The 20,860-nt window shown below is 39.2% G+C and overlaps 1 protein-coding gene across 2 annotated transcripts in view; it reads right to left on the reverse strand.

Moving 5' to 3' along the window:
- The window catches only part of P3h2 (prolyl 3-hydroxylase 2), a 163,105-nt gene that overhangs the window by 43,023 nt on the left and 99,222 nt on the right, over positions 1 to 20,860 (reverse strand). For both annotated transcript variants that reach the window (XM_085832456.1, XM_021184956.3), the window contains exons 2-3: positions 6,651 to 6,800; positions 2,185 to 2,374 (exon numbers count right to left, since the gene is read on the reverse strand). In XM_085832456.1, coding sequence (XP_085688582.1) covers positions 2,185 to 2,374; positions 6,651 to 6,779 — 319 coding nt within the window. In that variant the 5' untranslated portion in view covers positions 6,780 to 6,800. The remainder of the gene's footprint in view (positions 1 to 2,184; positions 2,375 to 6,650; positions 6,801 to 20,860) is intronic.

Here is a 20,860-nt window from a genome sequence, read left to right on the forward strand (position 1 = left end):
GAACAGAATTTCTTCAGTCAGGTATCTGGGCAGCACACAGAGATGCAGAACTTTGGGAGACAGATTAGCACCCATTAGACCCTTGTAATATTGTCAGGAACAGTAAAACCAGCCCTTGGCTGGGGAGACCACAGGCTTAGATAGAAAACCTACCACTATTCAACCTACTATATTGCCACAATATTTTGTCAAAGTGATTCTAAATACTGTTTTTATTCACGGGTTGGTACTATCCTATCTTCACAGAACCTTCTTGTTATGGTGGGGCAGCAGTTATTGAAGAAGTCAATGAGGGGTCAAAATGCAGAAAATGTGTAATGATTGGGCCCTAGTCTGATTGTGGTAGAGTTCTTTCATCCCTCCAAGGCTCTAGAAACATCACGGAGGGTGTGGTAGATGTGAGAAAGAAAGTAAGCAACACAGATTGAGGAGAAGTGGAGTTAAAAACAGATGTTCTCAGGAAATGGCATAGCCAATGTACTTATGAACTCACGGTGGCTAGGCTTATTTGCACAAGATATGTCCAACACTGGACTCCTCCAAATATCACCAAGGTTGTAGGAGGCAACCATGAGGTCACTAGTGGTTAATAGTTGCTGGAGGTCTCATCTTAGTAAAGTCACTGGAAAGCCATCCTTGTCAAATAAGTAACATTCCTCATGTTCCAGCAAGAAGCCCTAGTTAAACTCATTGAACCAAACACAGACAAGAAGTAGGAGGCGGATGTGTTGAGAAGAAGGGCTTCAGTTGGAGAAGGAAATAGGCTGTTGTATGGAATGGAAGGCAAAAATGACTGAAACTCATTAGCTAAATGTATGAAACTATCCAAAAATTAAATTAAAATAGAACATCAAAATAGAAACCCAACACAAGATTTGCAAGCCCTCCCCCATCAAGCAGCATCTATTCCTGTGTGCTGACAGCTGGAGAACAGTTCCACACGCTCAGACTCTGAGATTCAGAGAGAATCCACCTTGTACACGGTGCTCTCCCTGTACAGAAGCCTCCTCAAGGCTTCTGCAGCTAGCTTCTAAAACCCAGTCATAGCAAACTATGCTCCTGTACCTGTAGGCTTGCCTGTACTGCTGTGGCCAACTTAGCCAAAGGAGGAGACACATCAAGAGCCCCTTAACCATAAGGACCTTCCAAAGTTCTCTGCTTCCCATGGAAGGTTGCCTTCTCTGCAGCCCCCATGGCCATAGGACATCCAACTTTCCATGTCACTGACTGGAGATGTAAGCAAAGAACGAGCCATGGCCTGGTGCAACAAACCCATCATCTCAGCTACTTGGGAGGCCTGTACCAGGAGGAATGTAGAATCAATGCCTACTAAAATTGCTAGAATGAGTTCAAGGCCAGCCTGGGCAACTTAGTGGAGCTTGAATCCTATGATAAGAAGTAGAAGCATGGATAGGGTTTTAGCACAATGATATTACCGTTTCCACTTGCTTCTGCCTTTTGTTCTCTATGAAAGCACTCCACATCCCCTGTACTATATATACACACACTCCTGAAAATTGTATTTTTATAATTATATTGTAAATACAAATAAGTTATTTTCAAATATGGTATATACAGAAAACATACTTCTTCCAATAAAAGGTTACTTACCTAGTATCAGCAACTCTTGAGTGTCACACACATTGCCTACTCTTTGAAACAACATTCTCAAGTATCATAAGGCAATTAATTGCTCTAGAATGTATTGAAGGGTTTATTGCTATATTATTTACAATAATGAAAAGCTGCCACCCTTTTCATTGTGTTCAGTAAAGGCTAACATTTAAAATGATGGTGCCCCCATACCGTGCGTGTTATCTAGCCACTATACACAAAAAGTGAGTCCACATGTACTTACATGAGCAGGCCACATTTTGTTGGTATGCATAAAATAAAATAAAAAGCAATATGTTGAAAAAATTACTTATAGTACTTACAGTACTTCCCTATTATATTGATTAAATAAGTAAATATGCAATTTTTAATAAATCCAACAGAAGAAATTGGGAAGAAAGAATCAGCAACATTTTAACTATAGAAATTATCAACAGAAGACAGAGTGGAATAAACCCATGAGAATCTTTAACATCTTACAATACTTACTACTATGCACTATATTGTCAGAATATTCACATGTCTATAGCACTTTAAAGTAAGCAATCAAAGAACCAAAAGAAGCTTTACCTGCGATTGCCTCGTAAAGGCCACCTTTATACCCTAAGTACTCATATTCCTCAAATCTCTGAGGCCCCTCACATAGAGCACGGCACTCCATATCTTCATTGAAATACTCTCTTAAAGCTTGTTCAAAGTACTTGATTGCGGTTTCAAAGTCATCAGCCTCATAATGTTTAACTCCAGCATTATAGCTTTCCTGCAAAGACACAGACATGATCTTGTTTGTGAAGAGTGGTACCTACACAGACTTACTCAGGATCACTTGGGAAGGTGAGAGCAGAATTTTATGCTGCAGAAGAGAATTCCAGGTTTCACTGATCAATCCACTGTGACTCTCCTATGTCAAATAAATGTCAAAGAAAGGGAGTCTATAGAATAATTGGAATGTATTTCTTTTTGCACATACACAGAGCATATTGTATAGTTCTCTACTGTAAGGAAAGCACAGAACAGTAATGACATATTAAGTAGGGTTATAAGTGCCAACACTTCCATATCTTGCTTTATTAAATCTTCCTTAGAAGATATTTCGCTATTATTCTTCTTAGCGGTAATATTGGAGGTCACACATTGAGAATGTTGATATCAGAAAACTGGGAAGAGGGAGTCAAAAGTTTTTCCACATGTAATTTCAAATAATATTTAATTGTAAGAAAAGTTCTGGGGCATTTTCAAACTAAATTGAAAACTTCAAGTACAGGGGAAAATCTTCGAGATTGGAAGTGGGGAAACAATACTGTAGCCATGAACCACTCACAATGGCTTCACTTCTAGGTGAAAAGTAAGCGTGTTAAATGTCAGGAATGACAGATGGCATCTACTGAGGTTAATCTATTGTTATGTGCTGGGATGCTAAATACAAGGTCTAGTTGCTGTGGGGATAAAGAAGTCCTCATGTACACCAAGTGGTGCTATGTAACCTTGCTCCTTGATTTAAAACCATTAGTTGAATAAATATGCTTACAGCCTATAGCTGAACAGAAGAAGGGTAGGTGCAGTTTTAGGTCCTGAGCTTGGGGTCTGATGGAAAAACCTTGAGGAGGAGAGAAGAAAAGAAGAGAGGAGAGGAGTAGAAAGGAGAGGATAGGATGTTATTCAGTAGGTGAATTGTGAGAACATGGCCAGGAGGATCGCCCAGATGGAGTAGGAACATCCTAGACAGAACATGGCAAGTTATAACTCAGGGTTATTGACAGGAAAGTAGACAAAATAGCATAAAGTGTTGATATCTGGCCAGATCTAGTACTCTTAAGGCTTATTATAAATAAAAAAGGTTTGTGTCCTTTATTTAGAAACTAAATGATCAAAGGTGGGGTAGAAACCCCCTTTAAATATTTACCACAATAGGCAGCTATAGTCATAGATACAATAAAGGATGAGGGAGGAGGATAACTTGAGCGTTTGTGGTCAACCACAGCAACATAGCAAGATATGGCCACCTAAGAACTAAAGAACACACATTTGTTTTAAACCAACTCATGGAACTTTTATCAAAATAGTATTTATAGTAGCATACAAAGAAAGTCTCCACAAATACAGGAAAATTGAAATAGCATTCTGAATTCTATGTGACCTCTTGGAATAATATCAGATAGCAACAACAACAAAAACAAGTCAAGGCACAGAAACTCACTGACATTAAACAACATATTGTTTAATAACATGTGGACCATTTATATAGAACTTCCTTCCTGAAAGGCTCAGGGAATGTCAAGGAATAGGTGACAGAAAAAAAATGTAAGAGGCAGAAGCCATGAAGGACTGGGATAAATCTGTGTCTTATGTTCATGATAACCTTGCTGTCCTCATGAAGTCAGCATCAGTGGCTAGAAGTGGAAATTTCTGGTTTCTTTGAAAATTCAGTTGTGTCATTTGATGTTTTCCTGGAAGCTGTCTTGTGAGAGAATGTTTTGATGAAGCAGACACTTGAGAGGGCACTTGATGTTTGGAAAGAATAAAAGTCAAACCTCACAGACAAAGAAGGGACACTCATCACTAACTGTGCAACACTTGCTGGTCTCTGCTGGTCTTTGCTGGTCTTCACATCATAGAGAGAAATTTGCCAAAGAATTTCTTTTGGTATTCCAGCCGACTCTTGCCACTTCCACTGACTTGTGCTAATTCAGCAGAGCCTTGTGGCTTCTGCTGGATTGAGCCGCTGCTACTGATTTGGGTTTGGTGTTTGCTAGTGGACTGGATTGTTGGTATCATGACAAAGACAATTGGAATCACCCCAAAGAACTTCTTCCAAACTGGTCCAGAAACTCCTTGTCCTATTAACTATCTTTCTCCCCTACCTTTTGTCAGTGAACTAGAAGGCAGGTTGAAGTGTTTAAGAATCCTAAATTAAGTAGGTATTGAAAAATCTAAGCCTACAGTGGCTGCTTGCACTAGAACTGCACAAAGATCAAGTGACTGAACATTCCATCATGAACTGGGGAGGGACACTTGTGCCCATATCTCTAGTTGAGGAATTATAGGAGTTGACGATTGCTAGGAGATGGAGAGTAAGTTTTCTCTAGAGCAGTGGCTCTCAACCTTTACAAAGCTATGGACTTTTAATACAGTTCTTCATGTTGTAGAGACCCCCAGTCATAAAATTGTATTCAGTGATACTTCATAACTATAATTTTCTACCTTTATAATTATAATCTGTGTTTTCCAATCATCTTGGTTGATGCCTAAAAAAGTGTTATTCAATTGAAAAGGGGCTGCCAGCACTTAAGGAGTCCTGCTTTACAGGTGTGGTCACTTATAGATGCTATAGTGGGTACCCCATACTCATGCATACATGAGGGCACTAATTGTTAAAAGTGGTTTATCTATTTATGTTTTTGGAAAAAGACATGAAGGTGGGGAAGAGGGAGTTCAAGATGGGTGACCAAGGATCCAAAAATAGTTGGAAGGAAGAAGTAAGAGTGAATGTGACTTAAAATCATTCTATGCATGTTTGACATTCTCAAAGAAGTCACAAAAATATTGCATTAAAGATAAAATGCAGAACTAGACAGAGCAGTCTCAAAAAATGTCTAGAAAACACTTAAAAGCATGCTGAGCATCTTTAGCAATCACAGAAATTCATAATAAACCACTTTAAGGTTCCATCTTACCCCAGTCAGAATGGCTATCATTAAGAGTACCAACAACAACAAATGCTCAAGTGGATGTGTGAAAAGGGGAACACATACGCTGTAGGTAGGAGTGTAAACTACTGTAACCACTCTAAAAATCAGTCTGGAGGTTTTCAAAAACTAAGAATAAAACCACTCTGTGACCTAGGCATGAACTAGTGACTATTGACAGATCCCGGAATCAGGAAACCATTGTCATCCATTATATATCTAGTGCTCAGCCAAAAGAAAGTTCTAATACAGAGACTGACATGGTTAAACTCTGGTTCACAAAACAGACATGGACACAAACCATATGTGAACATGAAAGTGAGAAAGATATTTGGAGGGAAGAAGAGGTACACAAGGGTAGGAGGCAGACAGGAAAATCTGGGTAAAAGTAATCCGTAGGAATTATTTAGTTTACATTGTGTGAAACTGTCAGAGGATCAATGTATAATTAAAAGTATGGTGTGGACCAAACCCCTACCCTGTTGCTGTTGCCAAGAGGTGCGTGCTGACAAGAACCAGGTATGGCTGTTCCTTGGGAGGTTCTGCCAGCAACTGACCAAAACAGATGTGGATGCTTGGAGCCAGTGATCAGACTGAACTCAGAGACCATGTGGGGCGGGGGCTGGCAGAAGGACTGGAGAAGCAGAGGAGAGTTGCAACCTCACAGGAAGAACAATGTCAGCTGACTTGACCACCCAGTGCTCTCAGGGACTAGACCACTGACCAAGGTGTGTACTGGGAGGAACCCAGAGCTTCAGTCACATATGTAACAAAGGGTGGCCTTGTCGGACATCAATGGGAGGGGAGGCCCTTGATTCTCTGGAGGTTTGATGCCCCAGCATAGGGGAATGCTGGAGCAGTGGGGTGGGAGAAGGTGGGTGGGTAGGGGACCATCCTCATAGAGGCAAAGGGAGGAGGGATAGGTCAGATGTGAGATGGGGGTTTGTGGAGGGGTAACTGGAAAGTGGGATATCCTTTGAGATGTAAACAAACAGAATGATGAATAAAAAAAATAGGGAGTCCCACAGAAAAATAAAAAGTATGGTGTGGAAAGTGCTGAATAGGAGCTGAAGCTTCACAGAGGGGTCCAAATACTTTCATGAAGTCCTTATATTTCTGAGTGAATTTTCGTTTCCCTCAACTTCAACTTTTTATTACTGACATTTTAACTTAGAATATCAAATATGCATTCACCCCTGGCTATAATATGTCATCTGAGAGTTTTGACCGTATGAATGTTAGTGCACACTGAGACCTAACCTGGTCTATCCACTGTATGCTTTAGCTCGGACTCAAAGAAACTAGTTTTGTTGGAGCCCCGTGGCAGGGACAGGGTTCCCCAGAACTCACCAGGTGTGGCTTGGCTTCGCGGTCTAGCAGGGGGGCTTCCACTTGTGCTGTAGCTTTATAGTCCTCTAGGTCCTGCTGCATTTCCATGTGCTCGGGGTTGGCCATGAAGAACGTGTGAGCTGCTTCCATGGCCTTTTCCAGCTGGTTGAGCTGTAGACGAGAACGACATCACCAAGAAGTGGTTGGTAGACTTGGATTTAGAAGACAAGAGGCAGGCCAAGGTCTCAAAGGAGAGAAGTAGTGAGGACAGATTTCCAGGTAAAACATACATTTACATGTGTGCACACACATGTGTGCCTATTCACACCATAGATACACAAATGTTTTCACTCTATTGTATTCAAAAATCTGCATTTTCAGTGCTGTAAATAAACTGTTCATAAGGTTTTATGTGGATATTTTGTTCCTGGTGAAAGGATTAAGACAAGATTGTTCCCAGTTTATTCTTTTTGACATATCCCTGTTTTAAGGAAAGTCATCTGTACCCTTGTATTTAGTTTATGGGTATCCAAAACAAACAGCTTGGTAAGATTTCTGCCCTCTAGTTTACATTTCAACACTGGGATTTATACTTTCCTGATAATGATGAGAGGCCAAATACAGCTGTGGTTTTCTGAATGACTGAATTGAGTAAACTCTTCCTCCACTGTGTTGGTGTTTTGGCTTTAGAGAGTAAGGAATAGGACATTGAAAGATATAAACTAGTCCAATTCAGAAAGAGGTTAACTTTGTAACTTCAATTTTCACTAATGCAAAATGTTGGGTTTTTAGTTACATGCGGAATTGCAGAAGTCGGTGATGTGAGATCCCCTGGAGCTAGAATTATAGGCAGAGGTGGGAGTCTAGCCTAGGTTTTAGAAACTAAACTCAGCTCAGGTCCCCTATAAAAGTTGCCCATGTTATTCACCACGAGGCCCCCTCTCCAACAACAGAAAGGACAACTTTGGAATAATCACTGTGCTGACGTGACAAAACCTTTTTGTGCTGTGTTTCATGATGAAAATACAGAGGTGTTTTTTTTTTTAACTAAGTGGAATTAAATCCACTCAGTGTCAAAACATGTTGGCATATGCTTAAGTCATGGAGAATCCTTACAAAAAGGTTCATTTTCTTCATATTAGAAAAGTAAGCACTTATATTAGTAATCTATCTTATAGGAAAACCCAAAGATGTTTGATATAGTATAAAGTATGAAGAAAGAAATCACACTGTTACTGGATACATAAGTATGAAGTCATCCAATATCATAAAACTATTCAACTGAGTATTTCTCTAACAAAGTAACTATTCAGTAATTTAAAATAAAAAAAAAACAAAAAAACCCAAAAAACAAAAACAGAGGAATAACATGTTCCCAGGTTCCCAGTGTGTAGAAACAGACAAAGAAGCAACTTTCACCACAGAAAACATACTGCCCTAATCTATGATGTGACATTCTTACTATGAAGGCCAAAACCTTTAATTGGTTTGCATCCTTTTCACCAGGAATGTTTTCATAGTTACTACCTGAAATTAGGTCTTGCCATACTGGTATGCACCTAGAAATATTTTGGCTGCCTATGTGACATGGCTTTGAATCTGCCCTCTTGTTCAATTCTAATTTTCTCCATTTCCCCATCCTGAGTACATAGAAATATAAAATATGTGGATACTCACGTGGTGATATTTAGATAGGAAACAAGAAGATGCGCAAGTAGTAAATTGTGTAGAAATCCAAATGTATTGTTCAAGTGAATATGGAAAAAGTTATTTGAATGTTTATGCTTTGGTCATGTAGTAAGCAAAACCTTTACTCACTAAAAACTTCATATCACAATAGACTAAGTGAGATTCAAATGGTTAACTGTGTTGTGTATGAATATGTTTTAGAAACAATGCCCGTGGTGATTTGAACATGCTTAACCTAGAGAGTGGCACTATTAGTAAGTGCAGCCTTGTTGAAGTAGGTGTGGCCTTATTGGAAAAAGTGTGTCACTGTAGGGGTGGGCAGTACAACCCTCCTCCTAACCACATGGAAGTCAGTCTACTAGCAACCTTCAAGTGAAGATGTAGCACTCTTAGCTCCTCCTGCACCATGCCTGCCTGGACACTGCCATGCTCCTGCTTTGATGACAATGGACTGAACCTCTGAAACTGTTAGTCAGTCCCAATTGAATGTTGTCCTTATAAGAGTTGCTTTGGTCATGATATCTTTTCACAGCAGTAAAACCCTAAGATAGTAGCATATAATTTATAAACGATCTATCAAACAAGTGGTTTTGCTCCCATTATCACAGTATAGTGAACAGCATCCATGAACACATCATTTATAAAAATAGAGTAAGTATTTGAGCTACATTGAAAGTGCTTTCAGTAAGAGCCAAGGTTCCAGTAATGAGTAAAACAGGTTAGCCCCAACACACTGGACCAGTAGCTTGAGGCCTTGACACTGACAGGAAAGGTTGGTATTAATGCTCCTCACGTTCCCACACTTCCGGCTTGACTCAGGCTGGTCCTCGGATACAGAGAGTATTTGTCTATCCATCTTTTCTTTTTGAAATTGAACTTAACCTATAAAGCTAAGCATGAATCCTGCCTGAAGAAATACCTCTTCAGACCTATTGTGACAAGAAAAGATCCCCAGCATCATCTTATTTTTATCTCCTTACTGGGACTTACCATACACTATCCTATGACAGCCAAGTTTCTTTGCATCCCAGTTTTCTTCGGAAAGGAACCAGTAACTTATGTATCTTTTGTATTACTTTCTACTTACATTTCACATATATGATTATCTGTGCAAAGAAAAATAAGTATATCTTATACTTATTAGCACATGAACCAAAAGATATACATGTGAGTATACCTTATATGCTAAGTAGTGCTAACAGCATGAGAATGCAATGAACACATCTCTGAAGTCACTAAGCACAGTCAAATGCTCATTGCAGTGGCTGTGTGCTTACTTGTTTTCTTTCCTTATAAGCCAGGACAACGCATCATCTTGAATATGTATATGATGTATATGCCTGTGTGATTCTGTGTCCTCAGCACTGAAACACAAAATTTATTTATGCACTGGTACTAGTCCTGGCTTTTAAATTGCAAACTAAAATTATCTGCCAGAATATATAAATTCAAGCAACATATTAACTGTAGGTTCTATGTACTTGTACTTTTATTTAAGTGGTTCATGGTTATAAATGTCCAAGTGATAATGTATATTCTGCATAGAATGTCACTGTCACTTATTGGATCAAGATTATAACAAAGCCCCATAAATACCATGTTTTAGCTTAAGAATGAACTACCCACTAAATCCCAAATGCATTTACAGGCTCCACGTGGGATTTCCTTTAAGATAGAATTGCACTAAATCACACAGAGAGAAAACTCTGATGGGGTCACTCTGTGAAATAGAAACATAAACTCTGGGTCAAGAAGAATTGAGGAAACTTGGCTGGTGTGACAAAAAGAGACTATCTAACATTTAACTGCCCACTGAGCTGAAAGAATGTAGGGAAGGCTGTTCTTAAAGGGCTAGATTACTTCACTCTGGTCTTAAAGAATGAGGAAACCTGCCAGCCCAGAAGTCACACAGAATGGGCAGTCATGCTGTGTGGGAAAAGAAATGAATGTTGATGCAGTCGGCACCCTGTGAACATTGAGAAGACACACTGCCATAGGCTAGAGAGGGAGCACAGTCTAAGCACAGCTCCTCTCGCACAGAGCATGCACTGAACAGGCACACACATCAGGGGCCATCAACCATCTACAGAGAGGCTTCAGATACTGCACCATGACACTCAAGAACTTGTGGGTATGAGGTAGAGTTATATGACTCTCTAGTTTAACTCCTCTGACTGCCATTTAGCAACCTGCCCCAATGAACTGAACTTCAATATATACTCTTTGGATGTAAATCCATCATCTACACGTTCTTTACTTCATCCACACACATATTTGGCAAATGTTCATTTTGCCCCCTCTGTCACAGACTCAGAGAGTTGATGAAAAACCCAAGTGGCCTGAAGGGAAAAAAAAACCCCTGCTTTTTGGATACTTCCAGAAGGAGATAAATTTCAAGTGACAAAATAATTTTTGAGCAGAAATGACCAACACTGTGAGCATGAGCATTTTGGGCTAAAAGAGGAATACTGTGAATAAATTCAAGGAAGATTTCTCTGCAATTCAACTTCCGAACTGAGAACTAAAAGTAGAGGATCCAGCATGGTCTACAGAGTGAGTTCCAGGACAAGCCAGGGATATGCAGAGAAACTCTGTCTGGAAAATCCAAAGGGTTGGGGGAGAAGACGAAGAGGACGAGGAAGAGGAAAAGGAGGAGGACTGCCAGAAAGAGTTGAGTAACCGTGTCCACATGGTTGATAGGCTATGATAAAATAGGTGCCATGCTAAGAGTAGCAGGAAGCTAATTATTAAAGAAATGCTCGAAGGGCTATAACAAGTGCTCCTTCATAGCTTTAAATGGTAACCAACTGGAGCTGCTACATGGAGAAAAGTGTTTGTCACAGTCAGGAAAGCCTTGCAGTAACCACGGTCAGGGTGAGGTTTTCACAAAATCAACAAGGCATGCTCCCTTTTCCCCTCTTCCTTTCGCACCTTTTTATAGCAAGGTTTCAACTCTGGAACCAGACAGGCCAAACGGAAACAAATATGCAGGCATAGTAAACATGCGATTAGAAGAAGCATATGTTTGTGTGTGCGCCTATGTGCCTGCTTGTGTGTGTGTGAGCGTGTACACACACACACACACACACACACACACATGAATGCATGTGTGCACACGTGTGCAGGGCACTGGGTGTCCCTCTATTGCTCGGTTCCTTTTTTGAGACAGGTATACCATTAAACCTGGGTTTACAGAGGAGCTATACTAACTGTCCACTGAGTTCTGGGGTTCTGCCCATCTCTGCCTCACTAGCACCGGGCATTCAGATCTACATCACCTACCCAGGTTTACATAGGTGCTGGCATCAGATTTGTGTCCTTGTGCTTACTTGGTAAGTATTTACTGACTGAGCCACCTTTCCAGCCCTAGCTCTCTTCATTTATTTACTGAATGTACAAGATATAGACTGTCCACAAGATGTTTTTACTTAAAATTATATTAATCTTTTCTGATAGGTAAATGCACAACTCAAAAATGATGAAAATATTTAAAGAGAATTTGGAGAAAATATAAAGTTTGAAATAAAAATAAGTAATTTGTTGGAGCTACTGAACTAAACTCAACCTTGTATATTTTAGTCTAGCAAATGTAAAATTTAAGTTATATAGGATAATTACATATTATTTTATGGGAATCCTAAAGATTCAATAGAATAAATTTAGACATTTACAGAAAAAGCAACCACATAAAACACTGTCTATTTTCTTTTCTAGTGATGTGATATTAGTAGCGTAATCTAAAAACTACCCAGGCATGGAATTATTTTCATAAAACAGTGCAAGAAATAATATCTTCTCCTGACAAATTTATAAGATTAATTTCAACAAACCTTGGGAACACATAATAACTTGTGTTGTTCTTTAGCTTTGACTTTAGGAAACTTCATACTTAATTTTGTATCAATAACAACAGGTAGGATATATTCAATTTGTAGAATAACAGACTGAAAGTGGAGTGTTTGTCTTCAAGTTATTGTATTTTCCATTTCAAAATATAACTATCAAGATAATTTCTTTAGCCAGGAAACTCAAAGACCTTTTGGGCACAGGAATTATTTCAATTTCTAGGCATAATATTTCTTTCCTACATCACATGTGAAACATTCAGAAATTTCTGGTGTTAAAGTTCTTATGGTAAATCAGAAAATGGATGTCTATGCTAGTCTAGAAAATGAATTAATTATCTTTGTATTTATGGAATGTTAGCCTAGAATGTATCCATGGTTATAAGTAAATATTTATGACTTTCAAAATGCTATTTGGTGGGGATTAAGGGGGAATGGGATTTCTAAAGAGTAGCCTTCCCCTGTGGAATAAGCTCGAAAGGAATGAGCTGTCTAGAGTGCTTTTTGTCTGCCAACTGCTTTCCTTCCATTACTTAATATGCAGAATCCGATTAGTAGGCGCCTGCTATTTTTACAATATGGAGATATGCTAAACTTACATGTTAACATTAAACACTGACGATGGCCAGCCATGGGGCATAAGATATCTTATGACCTCATTTAAACAGCAGACTCAAGCCATCAACTCCATTTTCTAGGAAGTTCTTACAGGAAGGAGACCCATGTTAACCGACAATGCAAATGCTAACAGGCAGACCAAAACATTTTTTTTTTAAAGTTAAACTTTCGAGCATAAGCTGAAATTAAGGGCATGCTTAATTAGACAACTTCCCTCAAACCTCTTGCAAGTGAAGTGTCGACATTCCTAAGAGAAAACGCAAAATGTTGGATGACAGCTGGGCACGTTGATCTGGCTCAGTGCCTAGTGTGGACCTGTCATCCTGGCCTTGGCTACAGTGAAATCAGTTTGTGTGGTTTATTGGCACGAGGCCTTCAGTTTTGGTTCTAAACCCAAGGGGCTAGAAGCAAATGAACAATGCATTAGGCATTCCCATCTCTGTGTTGTTTGGGTCAGCAGTCTCCCTTGAGGTGTCAAAGGTGACTAAGGATTCCCGAAAAGACAGTTCAGGCCATGACCTCTCTGACACTTGTTTCCTGCTACTGTTCTTGGCAGCAAAGCTTCTTCTGGAAGTATACGCTGCACATTTCATAACACACTTTGGGCAGTGTCCAGTGAATGTTGTAGGAGCCCTAGCTTAAATATGCCAAGAATTTCCCCTTAGTTTACTTATTAAAAAACACAATAGTAATCTGGAAATCCTCTCTACTATATCAGAATGGGACTCCTCAGATCATGGTAGTGACAGGAAGAAGATAGTTGTGAGGTTGTTACTCAGAAATTATCCTTGTATATCGTGGTATATTGTGGTATAGTTTGTAACACACATTACAATGAAAGTAAATGTGGTCCCTTACTGGGTGTCCCCTATTATGAATGTGGAATTCCTTAAGAACCTAGGTGATAAATCTTTAGCCTTAATCTGAGTGCAGAGGTATTGGATCGTCATTTAAATGGGCATCTTATATAAATAAGGATGTTTAGACCTAAGTAGAAAGCTGTGGTGAGATGAAGTCATTCTTGATAAACTTCACACTATTGTGGATATGTTTTCGAATGGTGACAAGTGGAGACCTGTGTGATCTTTCTCTGGTGAGCCACTGTGGAGTTCTGGCCACAGCTTTACTCGAACCAAGAGACAGCTCCTTGCTTGCTCTTGGGCTTTGCAGATATTAGCATTCATGCCACATCTCTCTGAAATGGTCCAACAAAGTCACAGGGATTTGACTGGGCCCACTTTGATGGACCTGTGGATTTCGGCTTCTGAAATAGTCTTTACTTTGTCCTTTTTTTTTCCTGGTCTTTTAAAAATGACTATTTTAAAAATGAGTCAAAAGCGATGTTTGTTGTTGTTTTGTGTTTGTTTGTTTCTTTGAATGTCACTGTGGGATCGACAGTCACAGGCTTAATTCTTTGTCATAGGCAAGAGGGAATGGAAGCTGAGAAGTAGAAAACAAAGTGTCATCTTGTTGTCTCTATTTTCTCCATAACCTCCTGGACTCCCCAGGGGTTTTTCAGAGAAAGGCTTGAGGACCAGGGAAAGCAAATAACCCACTGGAAGGTTGGACCACCAAGTGCTGCTACAGTTCTAGGATCACGCTGGGAATGTTTTTGTCAACATCATCATTGAAAAGTCCTTTAGGGTTTGTGAATACACAAATAGATACATCATTGCAATTTCTAATGTGCTAGATTTCCTATGTCACGAAGAAAATTTAAGATTCCTCAACTATTCCCCACAGAAATGCAGAAAATGCAAGCCCATAATCTAAAGCTTTCCCACTTATGTCTTTTGATAAGACAAAGATGCTAACTTCTTCTATAACATATAAACCTTTGCTCTTGAAGGAATGGAAGATGGCCTTCAAACCTTACTTGTTTCCAAACACTCATGTATGCTTACGAGAAGGAATGCACCAAGGCTGACAGCCAAAGAGAGATTCACTTCCAGACTCTTCCTAGAGGAATTTTCTATATTAGTCCAAGGGCCTTCTGAGAACTTAACAAATCCAGCTGTCTGTGTTTCAAACCTGCTGGGCCTCATGGCCTCACTAACAAAATGGTGTCCATGACAGAGTGCCTCATTGGTTCCTAAGTGCCTCTGCCTTCAGGTCTGCTGCTTCCCAAACATCCAGCCATGGCCATGGTCTTGGAGAGCAAATGAAAGATAACCTACCACAGCCGCCAGTTATATACAAATGAAATATCCCAACCATCACTATAGGTAATATATAAATACAAGTGTTCTCTGTTCTTTAGCCAGAAAAAAAGTCTATTAGAAAGAAAAGTGCAGATTATCTGAATTTCTGAGAATGTTACATTTTAGTAACTATACTTATGGTCTAAACATGGAAGGTAGTATTAGTTCTCTTACTACTCTTACAAACAGTGACTTCTAATAAGCCTAGATAAATTGGCTTGAAAGTATTTCTTAATAACATAGTCTCATGGCTCCATTGGCAGGCAGTAGAAGACTTGTCCAGAAAATTGATGGCAGGATCATAATTAGGATCTACATATCTGGGTTGGCAGGAGGGGTCAGAGACTAAAGGATTCAGCCACCAAACCTGGAAAATCTGAGTTTGATCCCTGAGTTTGTGAGTCATATGGTAGCAGATGAGAATCAACACTGACTCTTACTTCCATGTTCATACATGCCATGGCAAAAATTTCCCCTACCGCTCCTGTCACATACACACAAAATAAAAATGTGGGAGAAAAATAAAACTTTAAATAAAGTACAAAACACAAACTTAGTTACCATTCTCTCAAACTCAAGGTGAATTAGTGCAAATTTAATCTATGTGGCAAGATGTTTCTCAACAAAAGAACTTGGATAGTTCTTTTGAATATGAACACTTCAGTGAATATAAAATAAATATGACATGGTTCGATATGCTACATCCACTCCAATAGTGACTCGCTTGACAGGCCTAGAAAGCCTGGAAGCAGTCCCAAGGCAAAGAGTTTCACGAAAACTTAGTGTCCTGGAACCTTGGCATTTTCATAGCTAGAATGCCCCAGATTTGTCCCTGCAATATTGTGGAGGGTCTTGCATGCTTTCTTACAGTGTTTTACTGGATAAGAGTTGGAAGTCTGAGAGCAGGCTTAGCAAAGTATACTTAGTATCTCCATTATGGTCAGGTATGGCAAACTACATTGCATATTAGAAGAAAGTTGGTGAATTCTTCTGACAAATGGAGATTCCCTACAGATACTTAAAAGAACAGCTGAGCTACTCTCATATGCAAGAATTTACCAAGGCCTAGGAAAAGGGGGGGGGGGCTTGTGGTTTTAAAAGGAGCTACACTACTGCATTATTTATGATAAGGTCTGCTAGAGCAGACTCCCCCTGGTGCTAGCTTTCACAAAGCTCAAAGGAATAGCATAAATTGTGACTAGAGTGTGAAATCCTTACCTGGCCCCTGTCATTAGCTGACTCTAGGCAGGGCTGTTTTATCTTTACTGTAAACATTGCCTGGTTCCTGCCTGTCCTTTGAAGGCATTCCTCTGTTTTGTGTCAGACACTTCAATGTACCTTGCCTACTGTGATACCCTACTCCTTTGTTTTCTGTATTATATAAAACTGATGCTAACTTTGACAAAATTACATCCAGATACAGCACTCCCTTGCTTCCTTATTTGTTTGTCATCCATGCCAACTCCTTGCTCACCTGTAACTAGAACCCCATTTTCTGCAGATTGAGGACCCGATTGAGGTCCATCTGCAGCATCAATACATTACTTTTTAACACTGCCATAAAATACCTTGGACAACAGTGACTTATAGAAAAAACAGGTTCTTTCGGTTTGCCATTACATAGGGAATGTTCATACTGGCCAAAAAGGTGTGGCAGCAGTCAGCAGGGTCAGGAAGAGCTGGCAGCTGAGAGATGAAACTTTATCACACACAGGATGTAGGCAGCAAACAGTAAGTGAGATGAGGCTACAAGTCCACAAAGCTGGCCCAAAGTTAACATTTCACCAAGCAAGGCTGCACCTTCAAAAGGTTCTATAATCTGAAACAGCACTACCAGTTAGGCATCCAGTGCTCAAATAGGTGAACCTATTGGCAGCAATTTTTTCATTCAAACCACAAAAGTGGTCTTGGTTTCTTGTTAGATACAATCCCACTGGGAATAACCTAGGCTAGGCAAATGGCTCTGCAGACAAAGTGTTTACAGTTTATGTGTTTCACACTAAAGCTCGAATCCCCAGCATCCTTGTAAAAGCAATGCAGACATAGTGCCCATCTGTAACTTTATCACTCAGAGGCAGAGAAATGGGTCATAGGGGTAAGAGGAGTCACTAGATTAGATGGAATTGGTGAATTTGGAGTATAAATAAAGTAAAGAATGATTGAGAAAGACATACAATGTCAACTTTGGGCAATATACACATCCACACAGGTGCATATGAACCTGGACACACATATATGCCCACATCCATGAGAACACACACACACACACACACACACACACACACACACTCACACACACACACACACATACACACACACACACACACACAGCACAAAGAGAGAGAGAGAGAGAGAGAGAGAGAGAGAGAGAGAGAGAGAGAGAGAGAGAGAGAGAGAAAGGGAGAAAGAGAGAAAGGGACAAGGGGGGAGGGAGGGAGGGAGGGAGGGAGGGAGGGAGGGAGGGAGGGAGGGAAGAAAGGAAGGAAGGAAGGAAGGAAGGAAGGAAGGAAGGAAGGAAGGAAGGAAGGAAGGAAGGAACAAAGGCAGCATAGCAGAGCATCAGTAGCAGAGTGAATAAGTAGCTGGCCACCAACATTGTTCCCTCCCCTACTTGCTTCATAGTCTTGGTGTTTCATCATACCAATAAGAGACCTAATTAATACACTAATATATCAGTGCCTCCTATGGAAGGCTACATCACTCATCAGGTGAAGGGAGTGAGATTGGGGTTATCTAATCTATTCTTTGAGTTCTGGAAAGAGCCTGCTTATTTTAGGATTAACTGAGATAAGAGTAAATTTGGAGGAGATTAATTATTTTAGGAAAACAATTGGAATTCCAGTTAAAAAAAACCCGGAAGTTTGCCAGAACAACTGTAAAATCAAGGGTATCTTTAAATTTTCAAAGGTAATCAACTAGGAATAGGGTGGAAATAGCAAAGAAATTAGATGAGTTTTATATGGGTACACAGTTTGATAGTGGGTTAGAAAGAGTCATCATTTCATTTTGAGTAAGGTTATGCTTGATGCCACATGGAGACACCCAGAGGCATGCTTTTTCTTAACAGTTAATAATCACAACCTTAATCTGGTCAGTTGAGTAGCAGCTAGTATTCTCTTGAGACATATTTGAGGTTTTTGGACTGAAGGACTGCAGAAAGAAAATCTTTCAAGATGAGAATCTAAGAAGTGATTACATATGTGACATTAAAACCCAGGAAGTAAAAACAATTGGAAACTTACAGATAGCTCTTATCTTGCTAAGTTTGTCCCTCTGGATGATTAAAGCCCTACAAGAACATGTAATCATTAAAAAATAAAGTGTGAGATAAACCTGTAAGTGAGACACATTACTTTAGGATAGGGTATCCGGAGTCTCATTTTACTACTGTGCTATGAATCTTCATAAGGGGAATAATGCATTCCACATTTTTTCTAATGTCTTTGACCAAGAACTCCTGTTTGCTTCAGAGTGTCTCCAAAGACTAACCAAATTTCTCAGTCTCTATATGACTAAGATAAATGTTACTAATTCTGAAGAATGACTTTAATTATAAAACTGTCACGGAATTGATACCAGAATCTGTTGAAATACCATCTCCCAATCTATGGTAATGTGACTAAGACAATTGAAAGTCTGAGTAGGAAGATCCCTATGCATTCTAACACAGAAACTGGAACCCATCATCTTGCTTCTAATTCCAAAGTCAGTGACTTTTGTAGTATACCACAACATCTAAGGTGAAATAGCCAACCCACTTTTTGATTGGGACAGAGACATCTACCATTTTAAAGCAAAGAATCTGTTAAAAAGTTATACCTAAAACATATTCCTTGAAAACTGACAGGCAAATAAGTCAAATTGAAGCTTTCCATATACCACGACAAATAAGTAAAATTGAAGTTGCAAAGTGGTTGCAAATGAACACAGAAAAGGACTAGGCGAGTGTTCAAATTAGGAGGCTGGTTTGAATTATTTTAAAAAATAAGTCAGGAAAAAATTCATATCAAACAGACTGTGAAATTATTTTCAGCAGTTACAAAAACTTAGGGTTTCTGATTCGATTTTGTGTACACTGTGGGTTGACATTGCTTCACTGATCCCTTGAAATGTGACACTGGAAGAGGTCAGTGGTTGAATGTTTGGTTTTTGCTAAGAAAAGTTTGCCACTCCAGAGTTCCAACTTTGTCTGTCCATGGTACTATTGATTGTGTAGTTCCAGATGTCCTGAGATTCAGTCCCAACTTAGTCATTGAATTCAAGCTGTTCTACATTTAAGAAAGGTCGTGTGCTGCAACTGGGTAAGTAGCCTTGTGTAGCAATGTGTTATGCTAGAATTTTCCCTTACATTCCAAGAGATTGAAGCTCTGACCTATCTCACAGACAATGACAACAATACATCTTGAGATCACTTAAGACTTAAGATTGACATCCTACTCTGTACTCGGCCTGTTTGCTTTACCATCCTATAAAAGAATAATGTAAAACACCAACGTTACTTGCCTTGAATTTTCTATGCATTCAAATTTTATAGCTTAAAAAATTGCACAGCTCTAATGCCGTAACCCAAGATTAATCTGTGTGTATTTGTATTTGTGTTATAATAATCTTACGCTAAACCCGAGTAAATTTAAGTCCAAAACAACCTTATAAAATGGATATCCACCATAAATGTTGACAGCACCATTTGGATATTGCTTAATGATTGCTTATTATCAGCTCAGTTTGGATCAGTGGGAAACAGTGACTAAATCCCTTGTAAAACTCTTAAAATGTTTGTAACAAATCTCTTGTTCCTTCTCCATGTGATGTTCTCTGTGCTGTTCAATAAAGGAGAGAAAGAAGCCCTTTGTTAGAGACATTCACTCAGCTACAGACAGATGTAGATACACGAATAAATTCACAAGACATCCTTCAGGTAGGCATAGACTCAGACCGTAGAACAGACAGACAGGGACGATGGAAGGCACAGGAAAGATGAAGTCAAGAATTCAACCTCACTTTTTGTCAAATGATATGAAGAAGGTACACTTTATTTTTTTTTAATTTACATTATTGATTCCTGTCCCTAATGTAACAGCAACACATTATTGGTGAAGTTTATTATTAATGTCCTTAAACCAACACATGATGATAAGAAGAAAGCAAAGATAATCCTCACTTTTTATTAGATATTCTAGGGATGGGATGAAAAAATTAGTCACTATAATTTAAAGTTAACAAACAATCTTAAGAGAAGTAAAAATATTTACCATAAAGACTCAAAGAGCAAAGCAGATCTCAATAGAAGGGTTAGAATCTAGAAAGTCTGAAGTGGATCATATGGAAGATGACATTTCAAAAGGTCTGGCTTCTAAGATGAGTTTATCATGAGCAAGACAAGTAGGTCAAGTTCAGTTCACTTATTAACATAAGTTTACTTGAAGTATATGTGAAGGAAATAGGTTTTGGAGTAACAAATTACTGAAAACTTCTGCGTAGTCTGGGCCAAGCTGGACTACAATTTGAAAGTTAAGTATATATTACATTGTTTGAAGGCACATGTGAGAAATTTGAATCTTTTTAAAATTCCTTTCGAGGAACATCTGCATTTGACTGCAGAGGAAAGTCTAGAATGCTAGCTTTCACCATAGCATAAGATGGTAGTGAAATTAATCACATTGAGTGGCAATTGACTATTGGCTCAAGCCAGTTCTCTCATCTAGTTCTGAACCCTGAGTATTCTAGAACAGGCTGCATATCATGATAGCTCCTTCAGCAAGGAGTTACACTGACATATTTCCTATTTCTTTTCTTTTTTTTCCACGTATTTTCCTCAATTACATTTCCAATGCTATCCCAAAAGTCCCCCATACCCTCCCCCCCACTTCCCTACCCA

This window comes from Mus caroli, unplaced genomic scaffold (assembly GCF_978045245.1).
Source record: "Mus caroli unplaced genomic scaffold, Mus_caroli_1 scaffold_17, whole genome shotgun sequence".
In the NCBI taxonomy this organism is placed as follows: Eukaryota; Metazoa; Chordata; class Mammalia; order Rodentia; family Muridae; genus Mus; species Mus caroli.